Below are 27,404 nucleotides of genomic sequence, written 5' to 3'. Positions count from 1 at the left end.
TATGCGGCAATGGGGTCGGAGGCGTATGGGGGAGGGGCACCAGTGTAGGCGGTGGGGAGTGTCGGTGCTGGGTAGGAAGTTGAGGGTGTAAGAGATGTGATGATAGAGGTGATGAACGCTTGGACTTGTATACGATATCTATCTTTTTGGACACTCACCCGGGCACTTACGATGGCTTACTCGATGTATTTGTGTGTTGTGATGTGTTACCCTGATGTAATATAGTAGGTTCGTACTTTATCCTGGTGATGGTTGAACGTGTTTGTCGATGCCTGGCGTTTCTGACAGCGGGTAGCTGATTGGAAAACGAATGGATGTATTCGGAAAGTCGAGCCTTGAGGCACGTGTAATGGATGCGTGGATGTGACGTAGCTGTCAATGTTAAAAGTAAAATCCTACGTATTCTGGGGATTGAGAAATGAGCCAATCGCATAAGACGGACCTGGGAAACCACGATTGCCAAACCCCAGACCATACAACGGAAGTCATCGCAAGGAATAGTGCAGGCTCGAGCGCGAAAGTAGTAGAATGTCCTAGACTGTTGGCGACGATCAAATGCATTGCGACCGAGCTGTCATCCAAACCACTCCCCTCTCCATGTTCCCCACCACCCTCCAATTACAACCAGCCAGCGCTGCACACGCGTTCACAGCCCAAGCTTACCCCAGTTTGTCGCTTAGGTTAGCGCTATTCACCTCCCGCGTGGACCCTTGTTCTTACGCGGAGCTACATTGGTGGGTGGGTCTCTTTGGCGGGACACAAGTGAGGCTGAACCTAGGAAGGGCTGCTTGCCTGCGCGCTTACTTCCTTTTTCCTGCCCATCAACCCATCCGCTCCTACTCCACTTTTACCGGTCAGTTTGCCGGACGTATTGCGATCGACTGCAGCTGTGTATTTTGCGGGCGATTAGGCAACAGAGGGGAAGAAAGACTTCAAAGGCCAAGAACAAGACTTACGTTGACCGTCGCGCATATCGATAAGGCGACGAGCGAACTTGCTACGAGGTGCTCTTTGCGATATCTGGAGGGAGTCGAGGAAAGGCATACATGATGGCGCCGCGGTTGGCTTTTATGGACCTTTCGGTCGATCTGAAGACGTTGATAGTCCAGCATGTAAGTCTCTGGGTTCATGGCGAGTTCAAGGTAGCAGAAGAAGCACCAGGCTGACACTACACCACACAGATCAACCGCCCAACCGACCTCAAAAACCTCTGCCTCACCTGTAAACAACTCCACGAGATCACCGTCCGCCAACTCTACTACGAAGTAACCCTCGACGTTGGTTCACCCCACGATACGCGCCTCGCAGCCTTCCTCAATCCCAAGAACATCGGCCTACAACATGTCCGGAAGCTGGATCTCTACCTCGCAGATGTCCTGGACAAATGCAACCAGCAGCAACAAGCCAACTTTGCTATTCGCATGATCTTGGAGCTGCTACCGGAGAACCAACTGGAGAAGTTCTCGTGGCACCCGTGGTCGCCGTTTTCCGGAGACAACTTGGTGTTGCTATACAAGAAGCAGAAGCGCATGCGGTGGATGGAGAGCATTTCGCTGGATCGCAACGTTCTGCCAGAATTACAGAAGCTGCCGAATATCGAAACGTGCTTTCAGGAAGTGCGGAAGCTTGGACTATACCCAGACTCTCGCGAGGTCCTGGACTTTTGTCACTTCTTGCTGAAGAACGTGGCTGGGCGCAAGCTGGAGAAGATTACGCTGCATGCCAGCTTCGATGAGATGGATCCGACCGTTACTATGCGCGAGCTGAACGATACGGTCAATGCACCTGGGCTCATCACATCGACCATGTTCAGCCATATGCAGCCGTTCGCAAAGTGCACGCCGATCACACTCAATGAAATCACACTACAAAAGCTGCATCTACGCTATGCTTCGGAAACATACTGCAAGTTGATTGACTTCCGGTCTATTAAAAGCATTCGCATCTTCGGCTGTTCTGGTGCTGATGCCCTCTTTGCAGAGCTCAGCAAAAGCTCAAAGCTGCCCGATAAGCTGGACACACTGGAGTTCAAACACGATGACAACGCAGAGAACGACGGCTTGGGCGCTATCGACGGTTTCCTCGTTCTCGTCTCTGGCATTCAGACCCTGACTCTCGACCTCACATACGTCAAAGCCTTACCAGCGGCCGCCGGCATCGTACGCCATAGCAAAACACTGAAAAGCCTCAACGTACACGCGAGCACCGGTCCCGACAGCTGCGACGAAGAGCTGGTCTACGACTATGCCTCCTTCTCGCAAATCTGCAAAGACTGCACACTGCTTGAGCAGATTTCCGTAGCCTTCCCCAGTGTCAGCGTCATCCGCAGCAAGAACGACAGCTTCGTCAATTTCGAGAACTGTCTTGGTGACTTGCGTAACCTAGCGACACTGAACATCACCACCTGGCCTACCAACAGCCCTTCATCGACTAAGCTACCACGCAAGATCTACGAACACTTGCTTGCCGGTTTGGCACAACAGGGCTTCGACCGCAGCGCCGCTCATGCGAAGGAGAAGGAGATGAGTTCTAAGCTGGGTATCATCGCGTTTGGCTCATCGGATAAAGTGTACGATCGCGAGGATAGCCAGAACCAGATTAGTATGTACTGCCCTCAAACCCACAAGATGTTTGTGCTAATATCATTTACTTAGTCTTCGTTAAAGGCCGTCAAATCGACCCACTCGGCAACGAGACTTCGACGGCAGTGCAGATAGGATGGTGTTTGCGTAAATTCATCGATGCAGGTTCCAAGTCGGACATTCTGGATTTTTCGCTGTCGCGTAGTTCACGGCCGCCGACAAGGAGTGCGCCAGATAGTGATGATAGCGATTGACAGGGGGATGAGGTTGTCGAATGGGGACAACCTGCTGGGGATGATGGGTGGTAGCGGTGTGGGAAGTGGTGGTGATTGGGGGTAATGTCAAGAGGAACTGAATTATACGGCGGGTTCTAAGGTGGATTATACGGTGGGTTAAGATGTGACAGGCATGATGCAAGCATAGATACCAATTTGAAGGGATTAGCGGGCGTTGATACGAATGCTTCATTCTTTACACCGATATCTTCTCTAGTCCAAATGTCAATTCTAAGCAAACCGAACGTGTCCATGGCATATCATGTTTACGCGATTCGTTCATCGGACGAACATGCGTTCGTGGATCTCGGAGTACACTCCTTTCGAGGAGATCGACGCGCTAGGAGATGATCTCAATTGCGTCATTGAGCGAATCTGAATCTGGATGCGACGGGTCTATATTCAAGCAGAAATGAGTACTATCAAACGTGGTGTAACGAGACTGGGGGTCCTGGAGAAGATGTTTTCGTCTTGCGGATCGTGCCTGCCCTAACATGATCTGTAGCTTGAAACAGCCTCTGAATTTTCATGCGATGAGCATGCAATGCCTAGCAACATCAACTTTGAATCGTCACCCTCCTTCAATTGCTAGCATCTGGTCTTATTACACTCAATCGCACACCGCGCGCGGTCTCAGACCATCTCTCCTTGTCCCTGTATCCAACTAACCGTGTCGGTAATCGCCGCGTCTGATCGGACCGCGAAACCTGTATGCAAGTAAGCCTACTAGAAACTCTACTAGACCTGTCACGTTCGGTCAGGCAGTTGATCGCGCCCTGTCTGAAAGATACATCTGGAAGCTGCCGAGCTGTTGTTTCTTTAACCGGAAGCTAACGGGGACATCAGCCAACGTCCTTCCCTCGTCACGGTAGAACTGCGGCTACGCCATGACTTCTTCTCCGCATGCGTCGCAGTATCCTGCACCACCAGACGGCCAGGACCCGCATAATTACACGCCCTTGTATCCCAACGGGCAGGTTCTCGACGGTCAGGCACCATCGTCGCGCATAGCCTACCCGCAAGAAGCCGCATATCCGAAGCTCGAGAATATCAACGAGGTGCTCCAGGCCCAGCAGGCTCTCCAAGCGAACCATGCCTTGAATCCTCCGCTGCCGCAGCAGTCCAAGCCGAACCGCCTGCGCAAAGCTTGTGATTCGTGCAGCATTCGCAAAGTTAAGGTGGGCGCGTTCCATTCTAATGTCATGATAAACACGCTGACACTGACGTCTGTAGTGCGACGAATCGGGCCCGCCGTGTAGAGCTTGCCTCGCGCTGGAGATTCCATGTACCTTTGAGCGCCCGAGCCGACGACGCGGACCGCCTAATAGGCATGCCGAAGCGATCAAGAAGCGCAGGATAGGCGATCTGGATTCCGAACCGTCGACGCCGCAGTCTCCTACCAATGCCGCCCATGCGCTCGCGCAACTGCAGTCGTCGCATCCAGCCCAGCTCTCCGCCGAAGAGATATGCGCCCTGCCAACCCTAAACGCCCTCATCGATGACTTCTTCACATTTATACACCCGCTATGTCCCTTTCCACACGAGCCGTCGTTCCGCGAAGCATGGGGTCGTAGGGAGGACCTGACGAATCCCTCGTTCCTTGCCTTGCTGGCGTCCATGATCGCGGTCCTCGTCGCGTCCTTTCCTCGAAAACCACGCCTCCATCTCAACACACAGACGCGACGCGAATACCCAAACCACCTCTCCCTCGTCGACAAGTGCCGGGACGTGTGCGCGCGGGCGCGAGGGCCTGGCTATCTCGATCGGCCCTCTCTGAACGTGTACGACGCCTGTACCAGCTACTTCCTCGGCTTGACCGGAGCCTACGTATTCCAATGGCGGCAACTACGACTATACTTGGCCGAGTGTCTGACTATCATACGCTCGCTGGGACTTCATAAACCCGAGGCTCAGGGCTATACCTATCTTGGTGGCATGCCGAGTGCGTGGGGCTCGAACGGACCGAACCATGATGGCTCGAGAGAGTTTAAAGTAGACCACATCACCGAGGAGATTGGTCGGCGCGTGTTCTGGACGGCCTTTGTGGGCGTGCGGTATGTTTAGCATTCTCCCGGCGTGGACCATGACTGACTTTGACAGGACCATACAACAGCTCGGCGCTTCTTTCGGAGAGCTGATGATTGCGCCTGCAACACCTACTGAGCCTCTGCCACCGCTCCCTCGAGAAGTCGACGATGTACACATCTTCCCAAACGAGATACAACCGCAGCGCGAAGGGGTCGTCTCCATGCTCACTGGGTTCAACATCAACGTGCGCATCTTTCTGTCATACTCGTCGCTAGCAACGGCAGAGATGGCATTTGGCATTGACGAGATATTCGACTGGGATCGACAACAACAGATCTTCACACAAAGCCTGCAGCGCTGTAGGCAGATTCTGGACAGCCTACCAGAGGTGCTCAAAGTCCGACCAAAGTCCAGCAGCAATAGTGGGCTCGAACAGCAGAAACCCTACTACCCGCCCATGCCAGAATACTCTGGGATGCGAGACCCCACCATGGACATTCATCACAAACCAGAAGCGCACGAATTGCGACGCTACGAGATCCAAAAAGCGAACATCTATGCCAGTCACCTATCCACTCGTTCGCACCTTGTCGAAAAGTACTTTCTTCAACTGGATAAGTACCAGAGGTCGACGGGCGAAGCTGGCACGCAAAACACGACCAACGTCCTCGCAGCAGGAATGGACAGGTTTGTATCTGGAACAACAACCGAAGCCGACGCGCTCGAAAAGGCAATGTCAGAAGAGCGCGAACAAGTGGTCAAAGACCTCCTCGTGGTACTGGGTAGCATCGACATGGTCAACATGGAGCCCAACGGCGACTCCTTTGTAAGTCTATACGTTTACTTGCAAAGCTCAGATTTCCTCTATCCCGTCCATGAGATTGACGACTACGTCCTCTCCATGTCGACAATTGATTTCTTTCGCCCAAACACCATCAGCCCGATCGCAAGCTTACGGTTTATGTCGACACAGACACAGAAGATTCGCTCAATTGCTAGCACGCTGCTTGAGGTGCCGAAGGAGAGAAGGGGGAGTGTGGCGTTGCAGCATCAGGATTACCTTTACAAGTTCTTGGATATATTGAGTAAGTTGGAGAGGGTGAGTCCTGAGGCGAGTGATCCGAGTGGCGCGCTTGATGAGGAGAGTGAGTTGAGGCTTTGGGCGGATTTGAGGGATCATCAGTTGAGGTTTCAGGAGCAGGGCGGTGTTTATGGGTTTTCGTGAAGCAGACACGAACGACTTTTACGACAGCGCCAGTCATTACTGCTAGATGACGAGATTACATGGGAGCATGCCTGTGCCGATGGGTTTCGCAGGGAACTCAAGATAATACTGAGCATCAGCTCGAACGGAAGGAACGCAGCTACAGTGCCGAGTCTACTCTCGCATTGAAGGTGGTGTGAGGATGGTTTGAGGTAGAGATGTAATAGTGGGAAGTGTCATTGGTATCTTGTCGCAGTCATTGTTAGATATAGTCAGATATATGTTGGCACAAAAGCCTCGTCGTACTCAATCAATTGGACCAGCTGATCGCAAGCCCAATCTAGCATTCCAAGCCACATACAGTCGAAATTGTTCATGCATCATGAGTCTATCAAGGTATACAGTATTTGTACAAACTCTTCTCCACTTCATGCGTAAATACCCTTGAAGTATACATCACGCCCAAGCCGCATTACACAACTCTCGCCTTGCATCGTCTCGTGCTGGCTCAGGTACTCTTGCATCTCTTCAATTTTCCATAATCTCCACCTCTTCCCAGCAATCCTTCCACCATTTACGGCACAACAACCACCCCAATACTCCCCGCCTGCCCCACCACACTCCTCGCCACACCCTCCAAGCTCAACCCGCTCAACCTCGTCTCCCCATGCTTAATCTTCGCAATCTCATAAACATGCTTCAGACTGACCGTCCCTACCGTGCCCTTCACAGCGTTGCCCACGGTCGGACTACTCGTTGACGTCTTGCCCTTCTGTCCATCGTGGTTGTTCATGGGGCCGGGCACGTTTCCGGCACCTCTGATCTTGTTCTTGGTGGGGAGCACGCCGGCGGCGGAGAGGAGGAGGGTCGCAGTGGGGGGTGTGCGTAGTTGGAAGTGGAAGGATCGGTCGGGGCGGACTGTTATGCGGGCTGGAATTGGGGTGCCGGTTGTGTAGTGGGCGGTGCGGGCGTTGAACTCCTGTATAATTATTAGTATACATGAATTGGGTGTGCGACAATGGTGTACGAAGACATGCGACAGCTGGGGGATATGATTGACGTACTTTGCAGAAATCCATGCTCTTCACACCTTTACTTCCCAGCGCGGGACCGACGGGCGGCGAGGGCGACGCTTGCCCTGCGCCTACGATCAATTTGACAATTTGGTCTTTTGCTATTGCTTTTCGCGCCATGGTGGGTGGGGATGTGGAAGGTGTTAGGGTGGGTGCTGGGGAATTTGCGGAGATGGGCTCGGAGGTGTCGGTCACAGGGTTTTCTGGAATATGTTGAGGTGTGAGATTGACGCGTTAGACGTATATAAATAACAGGAATGTGAACGGGTTGTAATGGAGATGCCAATTTTAGGTATGATAGAGATTCTGAATGTTGGTGGGATGACGATGTTGCCTGTCGTCCCACGTGACGACGTGATGAAGCTAACAATCTACGCGTCGCAATTCCGCCACCTGCGAGCATTGATCAGCATTCCCGCACGACACTCGCTTTCCTCCCAACACCCACCACGTCGACCGAACATAGGCTGCGAAACCTCGTACCACCCACCAGAAGTGTCAATTCCTCATGCATCGACCGAAGACTCTCGCAGCGGGCGAGGCCACCCCGGCGAAGCCCGCGGCGCGTCTGTATGGTGGCACTCCTCAGTCGACTGAACGTCTCATCAAGCCCTTCCGATGTCCCGGCTCAGCAACAGTATCCAGTGTCTCCACGAAGCCTGCAAGGAAGAGGAGGAAGGTCGATTATTCTGGTGCTGGAGGCGAAGATGGAGAGAGCGATAAGCCATACTCGAATGAAGACCGGTTAGCCCTCGCCACACGAGATGCAAACCGATTTCCCGTTTTCAAGCCCAAAGACAAAGATACCGCGTTCAGAACCAAGTTCATCGTTCCTTTAGTCAACAAGGATGTTGGAGCCTACAATCCGAATCGACCGGCGCCGCTGCTGGGTATGCGAACCGGAACCGTCTTTATTGCGCGACCACTGCACGACCCTAGTGGAGAGTTCGCGATAGTACTGTACGATCCTACGGTTGATGATAAGCCGATACCGAAGGAAGAGGCGGAACCGAAGCTGAGTCAGACGGAGAAGAAGGAGATGGAGGCGCCGCTGGTACACAAGAGTTTGGCGGAGATACTGGGGTTGAAGAAGAAGGTGGATAATGACCGACCGCGCGTGCCAGTCGTCATAGATCCAAGACTTGCGAAGGTTCTGCGACCGCATCAGGTCGAAGGTGTCAAGTTCTTGTATAGAGCTACGACGGGTATGATCGATCCCAAGGCGAACGGGTGCATCATGGCAGATGAGATGGGTCTTGGAAAGACGCTGCAGTGTATCGCGCTCATGTGGACACTACTCAAGCAGTCACCCGATGCCGGCAAGTCAACGATACAGAAGTGCGTCATCGCTTGCCCTTCGAGTTTGGTGAGGAATTGGGCGAACGAGCTTATCAAGTGGCTCGGGAAGGACGCTGTTACACCCTTCGCAATCGACGGCAAGGCATCGAAGGAGGAGCTCATCCAGCAAATACGGCAATGGTCGATCGCATCCGGGCGCGCAGTTGTCAGACCTGTCCTCATTGTGTCGTACGAAACGCTACGACTCTACGCCGACGAGTTCGGACAGACACCCATCGGCTTGATGCTTTGCGACGAGGGACATCGCCTGAAGAACGGTGATAGTTTGACGTTTACCGCGCTCAACAACCTGAACGTGCAGAGGAGAGTTATTCTTTCTGGTACACCCATTCAGAACGATCTATCAGAGTACTTCGCGCTGCTTAACTTCGCCAACCCCAACTACCTTGGTACACGCATGGAGTTCCGCAAGCATTACGAGATTCCCATTCTGAAAGGTCGCGATGCGAACGGAACGGATGAGGATGTCAAGAAGGGTACGGAGCGGCTCACCGAGCTTCTCGGCCTGGTCAACAAGTTCATCATCCGGCGAACCAACGACATTCTCTCCAAGTACCTGCCAGTCAAGTACGAGCACGTCGTCTTCTGCAACCTGGCGCCTTTCCAGAAGGACCTATACAACCACTTCATCAAGTCACCCGATGTCCAGAGTCTGCTCCGCGGCAAAGGCTCGCAGCCGCTCAAGGTCATTGGCATGCTCAAGAAGCTGTGCAACCATCCCGACCTACTCAACCTACCAGAAGACTTGCCAGGCTGCGAAGACAAGCTACCAGAAGATTTTGTGCAAAAGGACGCGCGAGGCAGAGATCGCGAAGTCAAGACATGGTACTCCGGCAAGATGGCCGTCCTAGACCGCATGCTCGCCCGCATCCGCGCCGAAACCAACGACAAAATCGTCCTCATCTCTAACTACACGCAAACCCTCGACATCTTCGCTATGCTATGTCGCTCACGCGGCTACGGCTGCTTCCGGCTCGACGGCACGATGAACGTGAGCAAGCGCCAGAAGCTCGTCGACAAATTCAATGACCCCGAAAGCCCCGAATTCGTCTTCCTCCTTTCCTCCAAAGCTGGTGGTTGCGGTCTCAACCTCATTGGCGCGAATCGCCTCGTCCTCTTCGATCCTGATTGGAACCCCGCTGCCGATCAACAAGCCCTTGCGCGTGTATGGCGTGACGGGCAGAAGAAAGATTGTTTCGTGTACCGCTTCATCACCACTGGTACTATCGAAGAGAAAGTCTTCCAGCGCCAGTCCCATAAACAGTCTCTATCGTCTTGTGTCGTCGACAGCGCTGAGGATGTTGAACGCCATTTCTCACTTGACTCTCTCCGCGAGTTGTTCCAGTACCGCGACAATACCACGAGTGATACACACGACACATTCAAGTGTAAGCGCTGTAGGAAGGAAGATGGAAGGCAAGTGGCGAAAGCCCCTGCGATGCTGTATGGTGATACGAGTACGTGGAACCACTTTGTCAATGATGGCGAGACGGGGCCCTTGGGCAAGATTCAGGATCTTTTGCTTAGGCAGGAGACGAGCGATGGGTTGAAGGATGTTAGTGCTGTGTTTCAGTATATTAGTCATTGAGTGAGTGGTGGATGTTGCTTGCATAGTCTTTCAAAGTTTCTAGCGTTCATAAAGCGTGGTGTTAAGATGGGCGGCGTTAGGTAGTGGGTTATGATAATGAAATATGATATTGTTACGTTGGCAAGACTTGGCCACTGCACTTGTTCATTTAATGACGTCTATGTTGATATTTCGCATATGGACTTCGTAAGGAAGCATCGCGGTTGCCAAAATATACTTGCCACGCTATGATTATGACGCACATCAGTACCCATCTTGGGATGCCCATACTCCTAAAATGAACGTGCCAAATATTCGTTGTTGCCTCATTCGCGAGAACGCGGTGCGTCACGCTGTTCGAAATAATAACGGAGTCATATGGGATGAATTTTTTGTGTTGTTGGCGCAGCCAACCATGGATGTTGTTTTGTAATCCGCGGTCTTCGACATGATGCGACCTTTGGTTATGAGGGAAGTTGCGGTTTGGGATTGGGGTTGGACGGCAGGTATTGGGTACGGAGCAAAACGGCGAAGGGTTGGTGTTTGTTGAAGTGCACCGTCATCTGCGACCCAAACAAAGAAGCAGCCGACATTTATGGAACAACATAAACAACAAAGGATGTCGAAGGTGACGTGGTAAGCTCGAGAGCATATAGCATGATGTGCCGAAGTACGGTTCAGTACCATGACCATGATATCGTTAGCTGATATGGCGCATTTCTCCGAGGCTTATAGACCGAGTGCAGTATCTGTAGCAAACCTATGGTATTTGCTCCATTCATACTAGGCAATGTCCCAAAGTCTGCGATCACTTTCATCTTGATACATGCCAGAATCTCACCGTACGCAAGAGTTCCAGTCCATGGCTACCATCCGTACCATTCATGCGAATACTCACCTATCCCCATCTCTTCGTTCTTCTCTCGTCTCCACTTTTACTTTTACCGTTTCTTCTCTTCACGGTGGCTGCCTATGACGTAGCCCCACTCTTGTAACTCTTTTGCATGCTTCAGCCAACTCACCTCCCATCCATGGATCCGTCTCGGTACAACCATCTTTTACCTAGGTATTAGGCTGCTGTCTAAGCTAGTGCCTGAGACGCCATATAGCTAGCCCCCCTTCCCGTCTTCCTTCCTTCATCCTACACTCTTCTTCTGCTCAACTTCATCAGCGCACTGTGTGAAGCCCAGCATCCGGTCTTGACTGCCAACACTACTGTACTATGCCTGTCTATGCACGCACTTCCACTCCAACACTCGCAACCACTGCGCCTTCCTCATCAAGTCGTCACCTGCCAACATCGGAAGCCGCGACATACTTCCTTGCAGTCCTAGCGAAGGACTCGGCGTCAGCACAGATTTCCTGCCCACGAATGCCTCCCGGCTGTACTATTATGCGACGATCAGTGTGATTTTCGTATGCGAGTACCTCCAGCCTTCGGTGCCAGACAACGGAATCCAGTCCACGAATACGCTCATCCGTCCAGATCTACACCTGAAAAGCGCCTGTCCTACAAGTTTTCACGGACTCTTGCATCAACAGACGAATGAAACGAAAGACGGTGCATGCTTCAGACTCAAGTTTTGTATCCGTCCTGTTGCGGACAAGCCTCGTTGTAGTCTCCAATCGAAGCTTCCATCCCGCTAGCAAGCTAGCGCCACCTGGTCCGAGCTCCAACATTTCGTAGTCCAGCTCCACCATCCGAGTGAACCCTCCACGCACACAAACCTCGCACGCATACGCACACCATACCCTCGACTCGACACTACGCTCCCGCCGAATCGCGCGACCGCCAACACACTCGAACTACCGCACATCATGGATTCCAAACGCCGCAAGACCGGCGACCAGGATGTCAGCGCCTTGAGGTTGGCGTCGCGCCAGAAATACCTTGCCGAACGTGAAGCCCAACAACTCGCCCTACTTCGCCGCCAGGTCGCCGAAGAAGCAGAAGAGGAGGAGAGACTGGGCAACAAGCTGAGCGAGAAAGAAAGAGCCGAGTTCAAGAAGAATCGTCAGACCCTAGAGTTGGCCGAGGCGCGGAATGCGATTGACGATTCTGGTTCTGGCTTCCAAATTCCCGACGCCGAGTACTCGAACAAAAACGAAGCCCTCACTCGCAGACACAAGGATACAGAAGTTGACTACAAGAGCGAATACCAGCTCTGGGAGCAAGAACAATTATCTAAGATAAAAAGTCAACCCAAGTCTGCCGATGTCCAAGAGCAGGATTACGAGCTAGTATTCGACCCATCACAGAACGTGGTATATGATGGACCTATGGTTGACCTGGAGAAGCAGAGGCTCGAGATGCTCGTGGACGAAGCAGAGAAGCATGCCGCCTCGATCGAGGAAGTTCGCCGTTCTTTACCGGTCTACCAATACAAGGATGAGTTCATCAAGGCTCTACAGACTGAACAGATACTCGTCTTTGTCGGTGAGACGGGTTCAGGAAAGACGACCCAGTTGACCCAGTTCCTTTTTGAGGCTGGATTCGCTGCGAAGGGGCGCATCGGTTGCACCCAACCCCGACGTGTAGCGGCTATGAGCGTTGCTAAACGTGTGGCAGAAGAGGCTGGCGTTCGGTTGGGCAAAGAGGTCGGCTTTCAAGTGAGATTCGAGGAGAAGTTTGACAAAGATGCAACTAAGATTGTTTACCTTACGGATGGTCTTCTTCTAAGACAGGCTCTTACGTCACCCTTACTGGAAGAGTACTCGGTCATCATATTGGACGAAGCGCACGAAAGGACCATCGCTACCGACGTGCTGATGGTCCTGACACGGGAGATTACTCGTTGCAGACCAGATTTTCGTCTTGTCATCGCTTCGGCTACTCTCAACGCACAGTTCTTCTCTGAATACTTCGACAACAGTCCAATACTCTCTTGCCCTGGTCGCTCATTCCCAATTACGAAATTTTTCACGGAGCAACCGGAAGCCAACTACCTGAGCGCGGCCCTGACCACGTTTTGGCAAATTCATGCGTCACAGCCAAAAGGAGATGTGTTAATTTTTTTCACAGGAGAGGACGAGATCATACAGGCTGTGGAATCTATCGAGGCTACTGCCAAGAAGCTCGGAAACACAATGGCGCCTGTCGTAGTTGCGCCAGTCTATGGTAGTCTACCGAGCCATCTCCAGAGCTTGATCTTCGATCCAGTGCCTAACGACGGTACGCGTAAAGTCGTCTGTGCTACCAATATTGCAGAAACGAGTCTGACCATTGACGGCATCGTTTATGTAATCGACTCGGGGTTGGTCAAGCAAAAACGATATGATGCCAGATTAGGCACAGAGACACTATCTGTAGTGCCAACTTCAAGGGCTAGTGTACTTCAACGCGCAGGGAGAGCTGGACGTACTGGACCGGGACTTTCATTTCATCTGTACACACGATACGCGTTCTACAACGAATTGCCGGCTCAGACGGAACCAGAGATACTCCGCTCTGCCCTCGACAGCCTTATACTCATCTTGAAGTCGATGGGCATAAACGACATTCTGAACTTCGATCTGCCCTCGCAACCAAGTGGTGAAGCGATGATCGCATCTTTAGAGAACCTCTACGCACTCCAATTCCTGACCAGCGAAGGACAGGTCTCGAAGCTCGGTCGAAGGGCTAGCGAGCTGCCATTGGATCCAAAGCTAGCGAAAGTTCTGCTAGCTGCTGATAGTTTCGGCTGCGTCGATGAGATGGTCACTTTGGCTGCTCTAGTCAGCGAGGGGAGTACGATTTTCTTCAGCCCAAAAGACAAGAAAGCTGCAGCAGACCTTGCACGCCAGAGGTTCGCATCAGAGCATGGGGACATGATTTCACTCCTGAACCTTTGGAACGAGTTTGAGGAGACAGGCTTCAGTAAAAGTTGGTGTCAAGATAATTTCGTCCAGTATCGGTCGCTCAGTCGCGTGATCGATGTTCGAGATCAGCTGTTCAGACTTTGTGACAAGGTTGAGATAGAGAGGAGTAGCTGTGGAATAACCGATCACGTCAAGATCATGAAGAGTTGGACTTCGGCATACTTCGCCAATACAGCCCGGCTGAACAAGGATGGCATGAGCTATCGCTGCCTTTCCTCGCGCAACCAAGTCTGGATCCATCCATCCTCCTGTTTGAGAGACAAGCGGCCGCGTTTGGTATGTTACTTCGAGCAGGTGGAGACTTCAAAATCGTGGATGCGTACTGTCGCTCCAATCGAAGCGTCATGGCTCAACGAACTAGCTCCTCACTTCTTTAAGAAGGGACAGCTTGACGATCTGGACGTCGGCAAGAAGATGGGCAAGGGTGTTGGGAAGGTGGGTGTTGATCGCTGAATGCAGGTTCAGACAAGAGCTCCCGGATGGTTATGGAAGTGCGATAGTGAGAGAGTGGGTATGTAGGCTCACAGGCGGCCTTTGTTTCATCATATCTCATCTTCAGCCGCATCATTTTCGCGTAGCGTCATTCTCAAGTATTCCTGGGTTTTATTACGCAGCGGTATCTAGAGAGCGAAGATGTTTGAGGCACAATGCCTCGATGTACGGACGAGGTGTGGTTTTCCCAATCGAGTGATAGGCGTTTTGGAAGGAATAGGCTGGATCAGTGTATTCGATATGATACCCAATTTCCTCTTTGTTTCGGTCAGGTGTCTTCGGCTTTTAGCGTAGCATAATGCATTCAAGACTTCAAGTGCAACAATATCTATACCTTGATGCGATGATGTGATTCGATTCTTCTCATGACTATGTACCAAAGGCTATACTATGTCTACACACCAGTGTGGTCAAATGCTTCCAGCCGTTGTACTGACATTGGTGATCACGCGGTCCAAGTTGACCTTGCTCTACATATCGGTGCGGTGAAGTGTCATAGGCTTTTGCACTAACTAGTATGCTCACGGAATGTTCACATGCATCGCAACATTTTCGGTTCGAAATATTCCTTGTGTGACGACTAATATTGTTCGGAAGCGACTCAGAGTACAAACAAGCATATTACGTCTACCTCGCACTTCTTCGGGAATGGAATACAGTATGTATACTAGCGAAGTAAGACGCTGTGGGCACCTTTGGATTTATCATGTTGCTGGATTGAAGTATTTTGATGCAGCGAAGACCTTTCAGACGCCATCTGAACATCATCTCCTGATGTTATCTCTGCTTACTTGGGATGAAAAGTACAAAATGTAAACACTATTAATCGCGTTATATTATGCCATCTCCTGCCACCCATACATCACCGAAAGATAGTTGTAAGTGATCTTTACGTATACTTGTGCAGCCTCTTAGATAACCCAATAAGCGACATGATAGGATGATGTGAAGTGATGAAGCGGCATGATAGAACGATGTGAAGCGACCCTGGCCGTCGCAGTAAAAAGCTGTACCAGGTTGCAACACCTTTGGTGTTCCTCAAAATTCAAGAACGTAGAGTAGCTAACCAACGTGTACCTGACGTGGTTTTATAACAAGGTCACCATGTTGTAATATGCTCAAACGAAGTGGATAGTAGTAGTCATGCTCCTGTATAATGAGATAGAATATCAAACAAAACGAAATTTCATTCTTATAGAAGCCGGCCTTCTCCAACGGGGGTGCGACAGCATATCACATAACGTTACGTCCACAAGGGCGCGCATCATGCTGGCTTCAGTTAAGTATACCATGCTGTACATGACATTCGAACCAAATTAGATGCTAGCGTATAATGTATCGGCTTCCTGGCCAGCGGAATGGTTTGTTCTGGTGTGGAAGCTTTACCCTACTATATTTCGTGCCGCAGTGGTAAAAAGAGCCTTCTAGAAGTAACTCTACCTCGATAGACATGAGTCGAGCAGCGTAAAGAGTGTCACAGTTTGCTCCAAGAAGGTTTACGTCCTCTTGAATAGTTACATGCGCTCTAATTTTGTCCGCATTTCCCCTAGTGTAATGGTGTTGCTCCGGTTGCCTATAACCTCACTCGTTGCGGTTGGCTTTATCGTCGCATATGTACAGGTAGATAATCGGATCAGTCTTAAAACAGCCAGATAACTAACGTGTGAAGTTTTCTGCGATTCGAGTGCCGAATAGATGGACCTGTCTGGGAGACCACTGTGATCTTTATCTTACTCGAGTTGGAGACGAGAAGAACAAGGAGCTCGCTTCAGCAAGTCCTTGAACACGTTTAAGACCTACACTGGCGTACAACCTGTTACATATAGGCTACCAGAGTATTTGCAGTTGCCTCGCCGATCGAAAGAGATGCCGAAGAATATTTGCTTGAGACTGTAGTCGCCAGATGCAGAGTGCGATTGTCGAGTTTACTCAGTGCTTCGTGAGCTAAATAGCGTAGGAAGGGTTGGTATTCGTACATGATACCGCGCTCTTTCATCGGCGAAAGGTGCGTTCGTTAGTAAGAACACTTCCGGGTTTCAGGTCAGCAGTTGTAAGCTTCTAGTGGGCAGTACGGACTGCGACAACTATCCACTACAATCCCCACTGACATGTTTGACGCGGATGTATTTGGCATATGTGTCTGTCATAGTTTCGAATAGTCTCGTAGCGATGATAGTAGTCGCCCTGCTTTTACTCATATCTACTACATTCATTCCTATCTCAACATATGCCGTACCTCGAGACGTTCGCGCACTAGTATGCAACCTCCAAAGCCAACGTATATCTCATACTCCAAAGTTCATCCAGCGCTTCCACGAGCTTCTTTTGTTTGTACGATTTTGCCGGATCGACTTGAGCGAACATACAGCCGCCGAGCAATGTACCGCCACGAGGGTCATTGGTATCCCATACGCTGGCGTCCCAAGGCTTGAGGTCGGGTCGCATCTGCCTTAAGAAGATGTATGTGTCCTTGGTGACCTTCTGCGGGAAGGGCATGTCGTTGTGCAGCTTCGACGCGCAGACGACTTTGATGCATTCGTCATCCCTCTGCTCTGGGTCGATGTGGTCTTCGTTCTGGACGTCTGATGAGAGAAGAATAGGCGCGTTGACGGTCCCCATTCGCTGGCGCTTTCGCGGCGGCGCGGGCGATGGGGGAAGAGACGAGGGTTGTAAGGGCTTCGCGTCGGGAAGATGTTGCTGTCTATCGGCTGTGCCCGCACCGTCTTGCCCTCCAGTAGGGATGTGCTCGACCTGCGCGGAAAGTATCTTTGTGGTGATATCCTGGCAGCCGGTCAGGTAGCGTCTCCGGCCACGCGATCCCGTCCCACATCGTGTCAAAGGCGCGAAGCCCCTCTTGCGTTGCATGCAAGGCTCGCTACTTGGTTCCACGAGGACACGTGCACCTGCCAATGTGGAAGTGGGTGTGGCAGAACTGAACACCAACGAGGCGGCTACAAAGACATCGGCGGCAGTCTTCGAGAATGCGATATGTATCTAGGTCAACTACGTCGATGCTAGAGATAGTAGGGATCATCATCGCGGTCTGTTGTAGTAGTTCAGCGTTCTATTGATTTAGTGCGCGATTGTATCGAATGTCATGAATGCAGTATCTTCGCACCATACCCTCGTGACAAAGGGAGGCATCTGCGGTGGAAAGCGTCCCTTCCAAGAGCCCTAATCTCAATTCCAGCTCTTCGAAGCTCTCGCGATGCACGTGCGTATATAAACAATAGTTCCAGGATGTTGATGATGCCGGTATGCTTCTTTGACTCAGCTTCAGCTTACCCCCCGATAAATCTTCCTCTGCCATCTTAGGTATATATGGCCGACACAAGACGTCTACTTGGCATCGGATAGCCCCTCATAGCACGCGAGGGAGTTCTCTTTGGATCATGGTTGGGTGACCGGATGATGACAGGCTAACCCCAGGTATAAGATGCTGGTCTGGAAGAAGTGGCCGGTGCAAATGCGCACGCACGCGACATCGGTGAGCCCAAATGAGTCTGCAGTATTGTGGCTCTCGGCATGTCGTTTTTGTGAAGGAAGCCTATCCCAGAGTGTCGCCATCGATCCTACCTTCGAGAACAGCATGGCACACGTCGCGCGAGCCACGCGTCAACCCTCTCTCCAAGCCAAAAGCAATATATTCGCTCGCCTACCCAAGTCCCGCAAGCGACAAGAGGAATGGATGTACGCGCCGTGACTAAACAAAGGGTCGTAAGAGCCGAGATGCCGTCAATTTATTGTTAGGTTGGACAAAAGGTGACGCGTTCGGTTTTTGGCGTTCTTGGGGAATGCACGGGCGGACGAATGGGTGGTGGGCCACATGCCAGGCACGAGTTGCTGCAGGGTAAGGCGGCCTGTGTAATTTCCCGGTGCAGGGTCTCAGGGGCGACCCGACTTGAACGATGGTTCGTGTGCGATGATCAGAGTGGCAGAAGGAAAGGTTGGACAGACGACATCAGATGAGATATTTTGGCGACGGTGATGGTAACAAGTGCGACGACATTGTTTGCACAGGGGAAAGATGTAAAGTTACGATCAAATTGCATTGATGGTAAGATATGTACAGAAGGGTATGAGGTAGACAGTCAAGTCGTAAAGTAAAGGTGGAAATCATGTCATTAATAGCCAACTCTTCTCAGAACAGGCAAAGAGTCTAGGAACAAAAAAGACCACCGGGGACCACACGACTCCCTCCATAGGGCCAGTAAGCATTCCAACCAAGGTGTATTACAATACCAAGTATATAGATCCATCGAAATGCCGCTGCGACTTGATTGCGCAAGGAAGCAAAGGGCTCGTACCACCAACACCGCGCTCCCAATCCTAGACTGAATCGTGATGCAAGAGTCGAAGTCGTAACCCGTGAAGCCATGTTTTATTTCCTCCTCTTTCCAAAACTCGAGAAGAGACTAGCAAGGACGTGGAGAACCGCGTCCCGACGAATCACTCAAGAGCGAACCGCTTACAAGAAAGCAGCGAGGGCACCAGCGATGGCGAAGAAGCCAACGGAGACCTTGCCGGCGGCACCGGTGAACTCAGCGGGCTTGGAGGCGCTGGGCATAGCACCGGTGCCAGTAGGAGCAGCAGTTCCGGCAGGGACCTGGGGAACGGTGCCGTTGGAGGAGGGGTAGATGGGAGCAACCGGGGTGTAGGCAGGCGCAGTGTGCTCAGCAGCCGGGACGGAAGCAGAGGTGACAGTGGGCATGGGGACAGCCGGGACCTCGGGGGTGGGGGTGTGGACGTAGGTAGCAGTGTACTCAGGGATGCTGAGGGTGGTGCTGGAGGAGATGGTGTAGGTGGAGACACCGTAGGTGATGGTGGTGGGCTCAGGGCAGACGTAGCTGGTGGCGTGGACAACCTCGGTGGTGGTGTAGGCGGGCTTGGAGGCAGAGTAGACGGGAGCCATGGAGCTGGCCTCGTAGGCGGGCTTGGAAGCCTCCATGGAAGCGGAGGGGGTCTCAGCGGGGTAAGACGGGTACTCAGCAGCGGAGGAGGTAGCGGCCTCGTAGGCGGGCATGGAGCTGGAGGCCTCGGGGGTCTCAGCAGGGTAGGCGGGGTACTCAGCAGCGGCGGAGGAAGAGGCCGGGGCAGCAGGGTAAGCCTCGTAAGCCTGGGGAGCGGCAAGGGCAACGGCAGCGAAGCCAGCAATGACGGCGAAGGAACGCATCTTGATGTTTGGTTTGGGGGGTGGTATTAAAATACGGAAGGTATTAAGTTGTAAGGCGTTGGAGGTCGTTGAAAACGAGTGTGATCGGTGATAACCGTGTATTAGTGAGTGTAGTGAGTGTGTGGTAGGGAATCAACTGAGGAGCAGCTGGCGAAGACATTATATAGAACTATACACGAGCTGGCCTTACCAAGAACGCCAGCGTCTATGAACAGGGGCGCTTTGGCGTAGTTGCATTCGCCTAGCAGTATCGCGAGGGCTCTGGCGTGCCGGTGGCGCCGTTTGGTGGACTGTGCCTGGCATAGTACGAAATAGGGGAACCTGTGGAAAGCTTCGACATGGGCCGTTGTGAGCTGTTTATTGATGGAAGTCGAGCGGGCCAATCAAAAGGTGGATGCCGCGCAGAAACGAAATGAGGTTGACGATTTCCCCTGCCAAGGGGCCTTGCCGCCCCAACACATCGCCCGTCATCCTAACTGCTTTTGCCGCAAGCGTTCGATTTGTGCACACGGAACATGTTCAATCGCCCGGTAGGTACTTATCTCCGGTTCGTGATCCGCACCTGCACGTCAGCTCTGAGCAGAGAAGAAGCCGCGCGACTGTATCGAGATGTAAGACAAGCTGGCAGCTGGCATGGGTGTCGAGCCGCTGACTGTGACAAAGAACACCTGAACAGAGCGATGATTAGGGGCTCCTTGGTACATTGGCACTGGAATCCCGATCATAGTGGAGATGGGTAATCCTGACAGCATCTGGAGCAATCCCCGCGTCCGAGCAAAAATAGCTTCGTGTGCTGATAGGAGAAGGGCCAGATTGGAGCGGTCTGTTGCTGGCGAGGTCGTTGGTTCACGATGGACTAGGGACGTGCGGGTTCCTGCATTGCCCTTGCATCTAGACCTCGACTAAATCCAGCGAAGGGCCGACAGCCCGTCCAGTGTTGCGATTTATTGTAGCCATCGCGATGTCGCGGAAAGCTGTTGCCGGAGCTGCTGTGATCTTGATGGCTGAACAGCTTCCAGCTCTGTCTCAGCTCTTGTCACACGGGGGCTCTTCTCGCGAGAGCCATCCGCCCACAGTGTTCCTTGTAAGATTGGAAGCGCAATCTCGCATCCGGCATTCCTCAGGAGAGGCGCATGAGCTTAGTGAGCGCCACACTGGTAGTCTCATGTCACGCATTAAGCGCGGCACCTACTTGGGCGCAGGTGTTTCGTCGGAGAACGAATGACGCGCCGCTCAACACGAAGAATCCCGATCCTTCCGCATTATCATATCCCACAAATGGTGATTATTTCCGCGCAGAGCTAGAGAGCGTCGCGTCGATAAAGGGCGAGGCATAGTGTGGTGTTAGTGAGGGTGCTACGGTGAGCGAGAGTGGGTGTTCTTGTCGCTTCTAGCCCGTCCCGCCGAAGTGTTGCCGGTCAGGTAAGAGCCCCTCGACAGCGCAACACTGCCCATGACATTACCAACTCGACAAAACAACTTCACATCACCACCTCGCCGCACAAGCCCGTACTATGCATTGCCGGAGAGCACAATAGATAGAGATTTCACGTCTTTGTCGCGAGTTTGTCGCACTTTTCCGAGGAACCAAGTTTGCCATCTCGGTGCACGCGAAGGAACGACTGCCTGACTGGCTTAGATGAAGGCTGCGCAACTCTATCAGATCCGATAGCAAGATGCCAAAATCATCAGGCGCTGTGCCGAAGGGGTGGGATGTGCAAACCATCTACCTTCACGCTCCTTCATATTCCAAGAAGCTTTGTAGAGACAAAGTTAGCGCACTTATATTGCAAAAGTCCGATCTACCATCCGATACACAGGTTTACAAGCCGAACGGGCCGTACTCAAACGTCAAGATCACACCCGTCACGGACTCTGCGCATCCTGCACACGGACAGCATGCGCTTTATGCTAACCAGCATCTGCTACCAGACTCGTTCATTCTGCCGTACTTGGGCTATGTGCACGATCAGACTGACATTGATGAAGCATCAGACTACGACCTCTCACTCGACCGCGAACTAGGCATCGGCGTTGATGCATCAAAGATGGGCAACGAAGCACGCTTCATCAACGACTACCGGGGCGTCTCTGCCGCACCGAGCGCCGAGTTCCGCGATATACTTGTAGACATTGGGAACGGGAAGGTGGAAAAGAGGGTCGGAGTCTTCGTGCTCAGCGCTGGCAAAAGTGGAAAGAGAGCAAAGGGCATCGGACGTGGACAAGAGATCCTTGTCAGCTACGGCAAAGGTTTCTGGTCAGATCGACACTCTACTGAAGAGTGACACGCCTGTACCACACCGCTCTCATGTCTCGCAACATGTCGCATCACTTTCATGTACATCCGCCGAATGCCGGTACACGTTTGCCTTTCGGTCAATTCCTTCTGGAACGACTGGGCGCCGATTGGCGACGCCGTATGATCAGCGCGGTCAGGCCCTCGATTCCCTAAGACCAACCCCGACCAGGCAGTGAGATGTTTGTGTCGTACACGTATCATGCGGAGGATGTCGCTCCGACATGACGCTTACTCGAGGATATGCGAATACCTGAAAGCTGGGCGTAGTCGCGGCGCGTCAGGGCAACGACAAGCCAAGGTCTTGTTCCTACTGTCCATGATTAGGCGCTATCGTCCACAATGAACGCGAATCCCACGAGTCTTCTGTCACCAACGTGGCACTCCAGCGTGACACTTCCCTGCGGCGTGAAGGATCAAGGGTCCGTTCTGGAAGCCTTGTCGTGGAACCTTTACGGGGTCCTGATACGCTAGAAACGACGATCGAATTTCGAACAGCCCTGTTATGCCCATGTGTGGGGTTTGAGGCTTGCACAGGGACGTCACACACAAGCGGATACACGTGGGACTGAGCCACTAATGTGGCGTCGAAACCTGATTTTTCGTGCTAAGCCTGACTTTCGGCCTCTAGACACGTCGATGGTAATCGAAAGCAGTCAAACGCGGCGCCTAATCATTATTTGGGATGTCTCCAAAAAGCCACATCTGTGATGTGCTGCACTGTGAAGCCGCCCGAGCAGAAAGTTGCCCAGATGTCAGCACCATGCAAAGGTGACGTCGCAGGATGTCTCCGCGCCGCCTCGGCCTGCGCCGAATTGACTCAGAAATAATTTTGGATCCAGCGGAACGTCATGCTGTGTCACCATGGCATTTTCGGCAGCATGATGGGATTGTGATGGAGGGCAGAAAATTCGCATTACCCACAAGATACCCACAGTGAAGGGCAAGAGTCTGCAGGCAAAATTACTCACGAGAATGCAGGTACCATGTGCCATCACCTCCTCTCAGACCAAATATGAGCGATCTTGTTACTGGATCACGATCCTGCGCCATGGCCTCACATTCAGGTTCTTACCAGTGACGTTATGTCGCTTAGTTTACCTTTCGGAGAACGTGAGGATCAGAAGGGGGGCTGAATCCGCCAATCACAGCTGCATTTGGACCCAACCCCTGGCTATCCCAACAGGGTTCTGCGAAACGGGCCCCGTTACTCAAAGGCGTCTCGACACAGTGACCGCGGAAAGACGGATTCAGCCGCGCTGTGTTTCGGCGCAGGTATGTTAATCGCACGTCATGGCCTATTCCGGGAATATGAATGCGCGGCCCCATCACAAGCTGTTTAAGTTGCGAACAAATCCCCAGACTCAGGAGATTGCATTTGCAAAAATATCACACTCTGGAATCTTCTGTCACATCACCAGCCTTGACACCTACGCGTCAGCCATCATCAAGTCTTCGCGGCAGCATTACCTTTATTATCGTCACTCCACTCTAATCCACCACCAAGAACTTTTTCGTACCCACACTTCTGGGGCACCGCCGATCTCCTAGGACCAACGCTCTTGGCATTGTCAACTGGTATTTCTATCAGAACCCCGACAACCCCACATCAACAGCAATCAAATCTCCCTCCACGTCAAACGATACGAGCACCATACAACACCATACCAGAGTACACCATGTCTTCCTTGTCTAGACCCACTTTATGTAGAGTGAGTTCCTCCGAAGTACTTCCTCCCTTTACACAGACTAACATGGTTATCCAGAACGAGTCGATGCAGAAGTACATGCTTCTCTCCGCCCAAAAGGAAGCTCTCCAGCGCCGCATGGCTATGGAAATTCCGTTCAACGCGCCTATGGCAGCATCGTCGCCAGAGTTTCAGTCTCTCTCCTCTTCACCTGAATCTTCGCCAAAGTACACCACGCCCTTCCCTGCAGCCAGTGACCCTGTCCCCGTCAGCTCCCGGACAAGCTCCACCCCGCGCAACAGCATCGACGACATGCACACGGAAGAATCCCACAAGCTCGCCGTGATCAACCAGCAAATCGTCGCTACCCTCACCGAGCTCATGAACACAGAATGCATTCGCAACGACGAGAAGCAGCGCGCCTGGGTGCAAGGCCGCCTCATGGAAGCCGAACACCAAATACGTCGCGAGCGCCGCCGTCACTCGTCCAATGCTGGCGGTGACTTCGCCGACGCCATCGCACAGCATCTCGAGCTCGGTCTCAACACTTCTAAGACTTGGGCTTAAGCCTAAGCTTTGACGCACGTCCGCACCATGTAAGGTTTCTCATGATGCGATGACGTGAGGATTACGAGGATCACGACTGATTTTGCTCTTGTGTTTGCAAGCGGCGTTTGCTTTTTTGGACTGGCAATTGGCGCAATGGTTCTGAAATGAAGTGCTCAAATCAGAAAACAGATACCCCCCCTTTGATGCAAGCAACGCATCAAGTCGATGGAACTGCTAGGTTCCCGACAAGATCTCTGTATAGTTAGTTTATGAAATCATGATCACTTTGTCACGCATCGTTAGTGTCATTGCTGTTGTTGTCCCGTCCCGTGTCGCGTGTTTTGACGACGTAAGATTTGCCGTTCACGCAATGCTCCTTGTGCACTTTGTTTTATCATCCCGAAATAAACCTTCGTAAGCGTACCGGGGCGTTTGGCCGGTAAAGTGTCTCCTACCCAATTGGAAGTTTAGGCGGCAAACTGGCGCGCGGTCCCTGCATCCCACGGTTCTTCCGCGCAGCGTGCTTTTCCGTATGTTTTCTCTCCGCACAGAACGCGATTACTGAACTCGACTGTCACAATGACTTCAAAACCGCGTCTTTCCGACGCTTCAGAGCGGGGTTCGTACGTTGCTTCTGCTTCCATCCCACTTCGCATGATGTCTAGATAGCGATAACGATACGTTCGCGTCAACGTGGATGCATCACCTCAACCACATTCCCATTCCACCAAACAACGTGCTTATGACGTCACCCGACACTTTCCCCCACAAACGCAATAAGCAACAGCACACGCGACGCACCCACCAAAACGCGTATCGTCGCTCTACAAACACCTAAAGGGTGGTTCAAAGCCGTTCATACTTGCCAACAGAATCAGGCATCGAATGGATGGCGGTTCGATCTCGCTCTAGAAAGCGTGCAGATGCTTTATCGGTCTGTATGCATGCAGTATGTGATCGGCGGTGCAGCAGCAGGCTTGCGACAGCTTTACTTGGACTGTTTACCCCTCATTTTTGTGAGGGAGCTGTTCGGGGTGCGGTCTGGATGCGGGGCTGTCGCAGCTGTAAGGGTCTAGACGTGATTTGATGGTGCGGTGGTGTGATGTGGTGTGGTATGAAATGAGTTTGACAGAACGTTCTGGAGCCGGAGGCATACTTGAGGGAGTCTGGGGGTTGCGCAGTTATGGAGTGGGCTGAAGTGGTAGGAGCGATCGGCCACGTGAGTTTTGCATGCTCAGGAGATCTGACAATAGATTTGATCTAGTAGTGATCGTTACTTGCGCTCATTTCCTTAGTTTGGGCTCAGCTCCCCGCCTGGATTCCGTTGTATCACGACAAACTCGATTGGGATGGACAGTTGTTCCGTAATCAGGCCGGCGATGCACGATCTGCTTTCCTTAAGAGCCCCGCAATTGCCGTCTGCAGCATTGCGGCGCAGCATGTCACCCTCCGTTAGTGACTTTTTCGACTGCACTTCGCGGGATGAATCCGACTCTCACGTTTCCGGGTTTTCCCGAATGTCAGATTCCAGCATGAGACTTCAGACTGCTCCATGACCACCACTCTGTTCCCGAAACTGACCTCCTATCATGATATCTCCCGCGCAAGGTGCTTCTCCGGTGAATATGAACGAAACTATCGGAAGTACAGTAGAAAAGTCTCTCAGATCACTAGATGCGGATGGGTCGTACTGCGCAGAGTGTCTACGCGTGGACCGACTCCTCGACGATATTCCAGACACGTGGAGTCCGATGAAGGACGAGAGACGCACAAGATTGGTCATACCGTTGAAATCGGACCTAGGCAGTATCAAGCAAGATGCAACGTGCCCTTCATGCAAAAGCTTCTTCAAGACACCTGGTACGAATGCATCAACAAGGAAATCCATCAACCTTGTCCTTTGGTTATGGTCGAACTCCGCTGGTGTATCTTTGCTACGTGCGAAAGTTGCCATGACGAACATATCTGATGCCGGTGAGCCCGGATATTGTTGTTACTTGCTCTCGCGCTCATTATATCCCACAAGGCTTCGAACCGAGTCTCTCACCTCCACCAAGGCCAACAATCTCCCTATGGGGCTAATAAAGCCCTGGCTGCAGTTTCGCGAGCACGAACATGAACAATGTCGGCTGGATCCTTTTAACAGACTGGATGTTCCGCTCTATCTTATCGATGTAGTCGAGAGATGTATAACCTCTATTCCCGAATCGGGAGTGCGCTACTTGGCTCTGAGTTACGTCTGGGGCAATGTAGAGTTTACGAAATTGACTTTCAGTAATATGGAAGCTCTCCAAAGACCCCGAAGTCTAGCTTCCGAGTTAAATGTCGCCACGGTTCCGCGGACTATCAGAGATGCGATGCGCCTAACTGCCGACCTGGACATACGCTACCTACGGGTAGACTGTCTCTGTCTCGTCCAAGATGACCCCAAGATCGGACTTTATCTGGATCGAATGCATCTCATCTACAACACTGCGTATATGACTATCATAGTGGCGAACAAGGACAATGCAGATGGTGGTATCAACGGCTGCGAAACCGGTTCAACCAGCCGCGCATTACCGGGCAACTTGATCAGTTACCCAAACTATGTCCTTGGCTTTATGACTGAATATACTGATCATCTCCGACTCCCTTGGAGTTCACGAGGCTGGACACTCCAAGAAGGCTTCTTTTCCCGACGAACGTTAGTAATAAGCGATCGGATCTATCTCATGTGTCCGGAGATGGAAGCAGAAGAAGACGGTATGGATTTTGGATTTGAGAGAACTGACGATCTCTCACCAGAAATGAGAGATGTTAAGAATTTTCTCTGTCAATCGTCAATGATTGAGAGTCTACAGGAAGGGGATCCGGAATTCCCGAACAGCCAAAGATGGACTAGGTACGCGACAGTGGCCGCACACTTCAGCTCTCGTACATTCTCGCACGATAGAGATGTTATGAAGGCATTTCTAGGGGTCATAAGCTTCTACACGAGGCCTGATCCCGACGGCAATGCTTTTGACACCCAGCTACTTTATGGGCATCCGGTCCGTTTCCTTACGAGATCGCCCTTTTTGGGTGTCGGACAGATTTGCTTCGAAGAGGAGGAATCTTCCTTTACGTCAAGATGGCTCACTTGCAATTCTAAGCTGGCCATGGATGGCTTGGCAACATCATGATGAAACAGAATTGTGGTGGTATCCTTTAAATGACCCTGGATCTACACTCATAGATCTGCACAAACCTACAGTAATATACGCGCAATGCAGTACGTG

General features: G+C 52.0%; 9 protein-coding genes across 9 annotated transcripts; 6 read left to right on the top strand and 3 right to left on the bottom strand.

The window, feature by feature from the left end:
- Positions 1-1,049: 1,049 nt before the first annotated feature.
- Positions 1,050-6,110, top strand: BKA58DRAFT_326338 (uncharacterized protein; the record flags this gene model as incomplete). The annotated part of the gene is made up of 6 exons (XM_046168057.1): positions 1,050-1,112; positions 1,182-2,601; positions 2,655-2,707; positions 3,730-4,029; positions 4,091-4,911; positions 4,958-6,110. 6 exons carry the CDS (start codon positions 1,050-1,052, stop codon positions 6,108-6,110), a joined length of 3,810 nt encoding a protein of 1,269 aa, XP_046019943.1.
- A 553-nt stretch (positions 6,111-6,663) lies between these two features.
- BKA58DRAFT_326416 (ribosomal protein L11, N-terminal domain-containing protein) lies at positions 6,664-7,282 on the bottom strand (the record flags this gene model as incomplete). The annotated part of the gene is made up of 2 exons (XM_046168066.1): positions 6,664-7,068; positions 7,154-7,282. 2 exons carry the CDS (start codon positions 7,280-7,282, stop codon positions 6,664-6,666), a joined length of 534 nt encoding a protein of 177 aa, XP_046019942.1.
- A 299-nt stretch (positions 7,283-7,581) lies between these two features.
- Positions 7,582-10,224, top strand: BKA58DRAFT_394937 (P-loop containing nucleoside triphosphate hydrolase protein). Its single transcript, XM_046171234.1, has one exon. It carries the CDS (start codon positions 7,671-7,673, stop codon positions 10,107-10,109), a length of 2,439 nt encoding a protein of 812 aa, XP_046019941.1. The 5' UTR covers positions 7,582-7,670; the 3' UTR covers positions 10,110-10,224.
- A 1,682-nt stretch (positions 10,225-11,906) lies between these two features.
- BKA58DRAFT_424978 (P-loop containing nucleoside triphosphate hydrolase protein) lies at positions 11,907-14,758 on the top strand (the record flags this gene model as incomplete). Its single annotated transcript, XM_046172910.1, has 2 exons — positions 11,907-13,260; positions 13,297-14,758. The coding sequence occupies 2 exons, from the start codon at positions 11,907-11,909 to the stop codon at positions 14,397-14,399; spliced, it is 2,457 nt and encodes an 818-aa protein (XP_046019940.1). The 3' UTR covers positions 14,400-14,758.
- A 1,804-nt stretch (positions 14,759-16,562) lies between these two features.
- On the bottom strand, positions 16,563-17,588 carry BKA58DRAFT_68480 (uncharacterized protein). The gene has a single exon (XM_046175722.1). It carries the CDS (start codon positions 17,301-17,303, stop codon positions 16,692-16,694), a length of 612 nt encoding a protein of 203 aa, XP_046019939.1. The 5' UTR covers positions 17,304-17,588; the 3' UTR covers positions 16,563-16,691.
- A 1,144-nt stretch (positions 17,589-18,732) lies between these two features.
- On the bottom strand, positions 18,733-19,808 carry BKA58DRAFT_68319 (uncharacterized protein). The gene has a single exon (XM_046175721.1). The coding sequence runs from the start codon at positions 19,609-19,611 to the stop codon at positions 18,907-18,909; it is 705 nt and encodes a 234-aa protein (XP_046019938.1). The 5' UTR covers positions 19,612-19,808; the 3' UTR covers positions 18,733-18,906.
- Positions 19,809-21,032: 1,224 nt separating this feature from the next.
- On the top strand, positions 21,033-22,389 carry BKA58DRAFT_68304 (uncharacterized protein). Its single transcript, XM_046175720.1, has one exon. It carries the CDS (start codon positions 21,288-21,290, stop codon positions 21,894-21,896), a length of 609 nt encoding a protein of 202 aa, XP_046019937.1. The 5' UTR covers positions 21,033-21,287; the 3' UTR covers positions 21,897-22,389.
- A 1,197-nt stretch (positions 22,390-23,586) lies between these two features.
- Positions 23,587-24,162, top strand: BKA58DRAFT_406505 (uncharacterized protein; the record flags this gene model as incomplete). Its single annotated transcript, XM_046171965.1, has 2 exons — positions 23,587-23,619; positions 23,674-24,162. The coding sequence occupies 2 exons, from the start codon at positions 23,587-23,589 to the stop codon at positions 24,160-24,162; spliced, it is 522 nt and encodes a 173-aa protein (XP_046019936.1).
- A 2,054-nt stretch (positions 24,163-26,216) lies between these two features.
- BKA58DRAFT_326316 (uncharacterized protein) lies at positions 26,217-26,645 on the top strand (the record flags this gene model as incomplete). Its single annotated transcript, XM_046168054.1, has 1 exon — positions 26,217-26,645. A coding segment is annotated over one exon (429 nt), but the record flags the coding sequence as incomplete, so codon positions are not given.
- Positions 26,646-27,404: the final 759 nt, after the last annotated feature.

This window comes from Alternaria rosae, assembly GCF_020736505.1.
Source record: "Alternaria rosae strain MPI-PUGE-AT-0040 chromosome Unknown BKA58scaffold_14, whole genome shotgun sequence".
Lineage (NCBI taxonomy): Eukaryota > Fungi > Ascomycota > Dothideomycetes > Pleosporales > Pleosporaceae > Alternaria > Alternaria rosae.
Note: the sequence above shows the minus strand (reverse complement) of the source record. Positions and strands in the feature narration are given on the sequence as shown.